Raw genomic sequence first — 7,333 nt, forward strand, 5'->3', positions numbered from 1 at the left:
CTAATGGAACAATTGCACTAAGACACGTATCTGCTGACATCATTTCAGAGCAGCAAAAAGATGCGAGCTGTTCTCATTTAATATTGAGTCTTACCACTTCCACTGAAAGGTCAATAAATTATATCCTGTTTTTTAACACAATCACATCCTGTTTATGAAGCAGCCTCACTCTAATTTCCTGTGACGTCATGCTGCCAGCCAGAGGAAAGGAAAAAAAAAGAAGAAAAAAAAAAGTAGTGTGTTTGCTTTTGTTTCCACTAAAGTAACCAACCATACACAACACTACACCGTTCACACTTTTGCATAACTGGCATACCTGCAGCTATAGTCTCAAATGGATTGGCTGACTCCAAAGAGGGGGCCTTCTTTTTCTTTTTCTGTGGAGAGGTCTCTTCGCTTACATTTGCACATTCCATCTGTTGCAATGAGGAAAAAAAACTGATGACACCAAAATGTTTTCATGCATTCAAACATCAACCTAGCAGAGTTTCTCCTGCTCTGGAGAGTGACTATGTACACAAGTAGGTCTGGGCCATATCATACTGTTCATGGTAATACTGGTATAATGTTAGGCAACGATAAGAAAATGAAATATTGCGATAGAATATGGGTAAATGCGCGTGCTCAGTGCCTTTGTTTTCATACGCACATGGCCGAAAACGCATGGCAGCGACGGAGCATTAGTAGGGGGAAAGCGGATCGTTGAATGAAACTGATGAACTGGAACTGGTTTGGCTTTCGTCCATCAGATGCACAACAAAGCACATTTTTGGTAGCGCATGCAAGCCAGCCGTCGTTATTACCGTGTTTTTCGGACTATAAGGCACTCTTAAAATCCTTTACTTTCCTCAAAAATCAACAGTGCGCCTTATGGTCCAAAAATATGTATTTGACTTTTTTTATTTGGCACACTGCAGTTTGATGTTGCAAAGCAGCTCTTTTTAACTTGTGTGGATATTATACATGGTTATGCTCAGGATATGTCAGCCCATTTCCACTGGAAATGCCTTTTGGTTAAACTTTCAGCAAGGAATTTGCATTTGCACTGTTACATCAGCTGCTTGTTTAAGTGAAAATACATTGATGGGGTGTTTGCACTAAGTTGTGAAATTGTAAAGTATTTTGTTTGCATTAATTATCTTGTCAGCTATATCGTTATTGCGAATTTTCAAATATATATCGTGATAAATATATTGTCCTGCCTTATACACAAGCACAATTTGTCCGCAGTGAAATGTTTTAAGGAAGAATAACACTCCCAATCTACAAATCATTTTTCACACATGCACCTCAGCCCTGAACTTTTCTAGATCCACATCTCTCCATGTAATGGAGCATGATCCTGCCAGCAGAGGCTCCATGAGGTCCAACACCATGAATGTGAGAAATGTGCAGTGAATAGGTGATGATCATGTGACCTGCCTCCCTCACCAAAAGCAGAGTGTTTCCAGTCTCTAAGGCTACTCTGGACAATGACTCTCCTGCCACTGTAAGGAGTTCATGTGGGAAAACAGCCTGAGATGAACAATCTTACTGACACTACTGCATCAAAATTACACATACAGAATATTAAGAACGGCCTAATGAACGACTGTCTTCACACAGATCCCAGCACAGCTACTATTTTTAGACTGCTACCGTGAAGCTTGTTGATTTCACGACGGTCCTTCATTGTGCAACATCACCTCTGTTTTAAACTGGCCTGAACTTCACGTGAAGGGTTTGTTTCCCGGTTTGAGACAGTCATCGAGCCTCAAGGACCTGAGGGAGGAAATTCAAAGGCAACACCAGAACAGTAGCGCGTGCCACAGTGGCATCGTCGTGCAGGAAGACGGACCACACCTGAACAACCATCTCAACCACTCTTCAGATTTGCTTCCTTTTCACTCTGTCCACGTACCAGAAATGAGAGTCCTTTTAAAATGTCACTAACGTAACACACTCCGTGTGAATGAGGAAAAGACTGATCACACTGAAATATTTAATGCTTCCAAACATCAAAGCAGGCTTTCTCCAGGCTCAAATGGGCCTCTGGAGACTGACTGTATCCACGATCGGGCCGTACTGAAACCAAAACTATCTCCTAAAGGAGACACAGCATGCATTGTAGAGGCACAAGATAATACCTTCAAAGGAGTGGATCTAAAAACACACTGAAAGGAAGAGCAGCCAAATTGGATGTCAAACCTTCCACTAGAAAGAATTACATGCATATCAAGAGACAAAAACAAAGATTTCGGGACCCTTTTTGAAAGATGTGGCTCTAATAACGAGTCAGTCTAATAACTGATTCATGTTACTCATGCACCGGTGGGTCTGCTATCATTTTTGAATGGACACAAATATTAAAAATTCTCTGGATTTCCATTTTTTAAAGAAACAAGTTTTGGGTGCTATTGGACAGCCATCCTCACCTCCTGAGAGCTCGTCTGTCTCAGCCCGTTGTTGTTGTTGTTCACCATCATGTTTAGTGCTGCTGGCATCAGTTTTCCTGCCGTTGCTCCTGCGTCCTCCATTGTGAGACAACAGAACTGCAAATGGAAAACCTGACTTTAAAAAAAAAAAAAAAAAAAACAAAAAACACTCAGCTTTGTCAGCATCAATGTTAGAGTGTAGTTTGAATTAATGTGGGTTTGTGTTTTAATACATAAAAATGATAAATCAGCTACACCATAATAGAATCAGCCAATTAAAATATTGTCCAATAAAATGAAATAAACTCCCAGCTTACTTATATATTAAGATTTATGCATTTCTTTTAATTGAAATTTACACAGAAAACTACTAATTAAACCCAGTTCAGCATGTTACTGATAACTGCATCCCACGATGAAAAACAATGGTATCTTTCTTAGTGTTAAAATACCACTGTCTGTTTAAAAGGTGACCTTTGCAAATGCTGCTTTTGGCTAACAATTCATGAGTCTGAGACCAACACAGCATGTCGAGCACAATGTAGTCCGTCTGTTTGATTCCTCTGTACTGTGACGAGGACATCCTGAACCTTCTGCTCATATTTGTGTTGGTTTAAATAACACATGACACTATGTGTCTATACTATATTATGTCTGCACGGTTTTTAAAATATGAGATCGTTAGCTTCAGCTTAGTAAGATTCAGAAATGTACAATAATGTTAACCCTTTCTAATCAAAACTTTCATTCAGCATCCATTATGGTGGACGGCAGGACTTCCTAACTCCCGTTTCCAACCCATTTTCATGCTTGAGGAAGCAGACGGCTGAGAAACGCAGAGAGGATTTGACTCAGATTTGTAAAAGGGGAGTCGGACTTATAGTGTGCAGGGAATGAGGTGGAGGCAGCTATGATTTTTTAAACTATTTACTCTGTTGATTTATAGAATTTATATTTGCTAGAAGTGCAATACTGTACCTTTCTTTACTTTAAAGAGTCAATTTCAACTCTGCTGAAATTGGGTTGAAAGACTTTCTAACACAAACAGGAAAACAGGAGAAACTGGCCACAGTAACCAACACTGGATTACATTTAAAGACTAATGAGGTAACCAGGTTTCTGAAAATGTCAGAGTGCACAAACCACAGGGAGGTGCTTCTCTGTAAAAACAGCTAAAAAAAAAAAACCTCTTAAGCATATTTAAGCTCGTATGTTCATGTCAATGGCCTGATTTGGAAGTGGCAGAGGCAGGAAGTAACAAAGTAAAAATACCCTGTTACTGTACTCAAAAACTTTCTGGTATCTGCACTTTGCTTTAAAAGAGGCATATGCAAACATATGTGCGCATCTTAAATGAAAGGAACAATGACACATAAAAAGACAATCCTACTGGTGTTTCCATCACCTGTGCTTATCACACAGAAAGGGATGAAAGAGGCACAAAGATAATTTATCCTTAATCGAAAGCGCTATACAGGGCTGAGGTGATAAAGTAGGCCAAAAGTAGTAAGGCTTTTAAAGTGGCAGGTAGGGCTGCCACGATTAGTCGACTAGTCACGATTACGTCGACTATCAAAATCGCCAACAACTAATTTAATAGGCGACGCGTCGTTTGTAAGATCCCAAAAGACGCAGGAATAAGTAGTAGGATTTGAGAGTGTAATAACGGCCTGAAACAGAAGATGGCAGCACTAAATTGTAAATGGCCTGCATTTGTATAGCGCTTTTCTAGTACCTAAGGACCCCAAAGCGCTTCACACTACATTCAATCACCCATTCACACACTGGCGATGGCAAGCTACATTGTAGCCACAGCTGCCCTGGGGCGCACTGACAGAGGCGACTGAGCACTGCATGTACAAGGATGCCAGCTGCCGTTAAACCCCGAAGAAGAAGAAGAAGAAGCTCTGTCCCAGAATTCATAGCGCAGCCCTGCTCAGTTTCCAACAATGGCGGCAGCTAGTTAGTTTTAATATTACTCTTATTATTCTTTCTGGGTCACAAAATAAACGTTTAACATATTTTCAGGCGGGGATGTTGCTGCGTAAACCTCAAATATCTGCTCAGTTTATCAAGACACCACATATTTTCAAAAGCGCTCCGACGTTTTCGGAGACGTCTGTTACCCACTAGCTCGATAGTTAGCCGGGGGCGAGGCTCACTAGAGCCGTGAGAACAGCGGACTCCCGGCAAATCGTTTTCAAACCCACCGCTGTCTTTCCTACTCAGGTTAAACATGATATATGAGTCACTTAGAGAACTTAAAAATGTTGTTGTTTGGCTTTTTTCAGTGTTTTATTTGTTGCTGAGTAAATCGGTTTGGCTGAGATTAAAGTTTTTACACAGCTGAATAAACGTCAAGCAGACAGCTGATTATCAGAAGTGTGAGATGCTCCAGAATTTACTCCGGTGTCCTGTTATATCTTAGATAGCAAGGAGTTTATTAAACTTCACCGAAACAATCTGCAGATTTCATTAAACTTTAATAAACTATCATCTTGTCTTTATTTTTAGTTAGCACATACCTTAAACACTTAATGCTGTAAGCTAATGATAGTTATATAAGAGCAGATGCTGCTGGTGCAATAAGCTGTACGTTTTACGTCCAATGGATGATGATCTGATTAGTCGACTAATCGCAAAAATAATCGCAGACTAGTCGACTATCAAAATAATCGTTTGTGGCAGCTCTAGTGGCAGGTATTTAAAATGCAAAGTTTCTAACAACTCTAAAAATATCAGCAATTACACAAACTGTTTCTATGTACTCTGTCAAACAGTGTGCATGTTAGCTAAAGGTACCGCCGCTGTATTTACAAGGAGATGAGAGCTAAATTTACTCAGAGATGGAGAAAGACAGGAGATGACAGGAAGAACAAAGTTCTATTTAAAGATATTTGATAAACAGGAAATGTAAAGCTTAGGTGTAATGTCATCAGCTTTAAATCAGATATTGGATCCGTATGGTTTGAAGTTGATTTTTTTTTTTAATATTGTGAAACATCCTGAAGTGTATACTTTGTGTTATTCAGTGGTTGTATGAAAACACCCAGCAGTCTAGCGCAAGATAAACAGGTTAACTTGCTGTATTGTGGTAAATAAACAATAAAAACACAGTTTTACTGTCTATGTGTTGGACTGGTACACAGTGGCTGTATTGCTCATGGTCAGAGTTAGGTTAGACCAAGTGTAGCAGAGATGAATTTGAATTTAAGCTGATGATGTGTACATTTGCCTCATATGCAGACAGTATACTGTCAGTGTAGAGCAGGGCTGTCAAACTCCAGGCCTCGAGGGCCGGTGTCCTGCAGGTTTTAGATCTCACCCTGGGTCAACACACTTGAATCAAATGATTAGTTCATTACCAGGCCTCTGAAGAACTTCAAGACATGTTGAGGTCATTTATCCATTTAAATCAGCTGCGTTGGATCAAGGACATCTAAAACCTGCAGGACACCGGCCCTCGAGGCCTGGAGTTCAACATGTGTGGTGTAGAGGGTGAAATACTTGGTTAAATCTTGTTGAATTCAGTTGTGTAAATCCCCAAAAAGCAGTAAACCTGAGAGGAGCAGCAGCACGGGTTAGCTGATCTCAGCCTGTACAAAAATAACCTGTGTGAGTTCTCGATAGTAATGAATGCGAGTTGTGATCCTTTTCCCCAAACTGAGCCACTACACCTGATCTCTGGGTTCCCCCACCTGCTGAATCCCACTCAAACTCCTGATGACACTCATTTTTTTGTTTGGGTGTGGGGAAAAGTAAAAGAAATAATAATAATAATAATAATAATAATAATAATATATAATGACATTAATAAAGCACAAGGTTCAGTTACCTTTGTACAAAATTAGCTGGTAGAAACATCCTTCAAAGAGCTACTGATTACCTTCTTGAAAAAGTTGAATCAGTACTTCACTATTTACCAAAGTATTTTTAAGTATCTTCAGTTAAATAAAGAGTATCGGTACTTTCGCACCTTTGATACAAATTCATTAAATGGATACAGACCTTCAAGATTAATTAAATTAACAAATGCGACCTCTGATAAGGGGAAACGAATAATTCTCTTTGGAAAGTGAGGCCTTTCTTAAACGGACCAGCAAGGCTGCGTCTCTATTTGTCAGGAGATCATGGAAGGCCATGGCCTGTATATCCCGTCCCCACAGCCGCAGAGCCCTGTCTTACATAATGCTTAGTTTCCATTACAGGCTTCAGCTGGTGTCACTTTGCTCCAGCTCAGGCTCTTTGAAAGCTGGGACCTTCTTCTCTCAGCTCTCACCTTCCTCATTAATCACAAATTCAACTGTGAGAAGTTATTAGTTAAAACTCTGTTTAGCAAAACCTTGTTTTTTCTGGTTTACCGAGTTAGCCTAGCTGCTAATAGCTACTTAACAGCTACTTTTGCTAAGATTTAAAAAATAAAATAAAGGTAACAGGCACTTACAAGATGTTCAGGATCTATGTTGAAGAGTTAAATAGCCTCATGTAGTCGTTGAAAAGATGTCAGAAGAACTGCAAAGTAAGTTACTCCACTGCTAATTTCTTCATAGTCCAATTAGAAGTTGCTGTCAATTTAAACGTAAAAGTCAAAGCTGTACCGCGCGCGTCTGATGAACATTCGCTGCTCCTGGGAAATGTAGTCCAAAATGTAGCAGAAACAATAAATAGCAGACTAAGAGTGTGAAGGAGGTGAAATTTCATTAAGAAATCCTGAAAAACACATTCATTTAACATCCTTTGCTTATTTTGCTTATAATTGAATATAAAGTTGTAGCCCTTAATCTTTTCTGCCTGTTCCATAAATATACTGCTGACATCACACATTCAATCAGTCAATTAAAGAACTTTCATCACATCAAAGACATTAAGAGGGAGAGATGACACTCAAAGAATCATGAACGTTTTGAAGTTTTCATGTC

At 39.6% G+C, this 7,333-nt stretch overlaps 1 protein-coding gene across 2 annotated transcripts in view; it reads right to left on the reverse strand.

Annotated features, from left to right (window-relative positions):
- Positions 1-7,044, reverse strand: part of tex12 (testis expressed 12) — an 11,316-nt gene extending 4,272 nt beyond the window's left edge. Inside the window, exons 1-3 of one of the 2 annotated variants that reach the window (XM_085478982.1) lie at positions 6,859-7,044; positions 2,415-2,531; positions 317-416 (exon numbers count right to left, since the gene is read on the reverse strand). In XM_085478982.1, coding sequence (XP_085335108.1) covers positions 317-416; positions 2,415-2,516 — 202 coding nt within the window. In that variant the 5' untranslated portion in view covers positions 2,517-2,531; positions 6,859-7,044. Of the gene's footprint in view, positions 1-316; positions 417-2,414; positions 2,551-6,858 lie in introns of both variants that reach the window. The other variant, XM_085478981.1, reaches the window with a different exon arrangement.
- Positions 7,045-7,333: the final 289 nt, after the last annotated feature.

The sequence above is a fragment of the Copadichromis virginalis genome, linkage group LG14 (assembly GCF_057382275.1).
Source record: "Copadichromis virginalis isolate Kocher_CV1m ecotype Utaka linkage group LG14, C_Virginalis_male_GT1.1, whole genome shotgun sequence".
NCBI lineage: Eukaryota > Metazoa > Chordata > Actinopteri > Cichliformes > Cichlidae > Copadichromis > Copadichromis virginalis.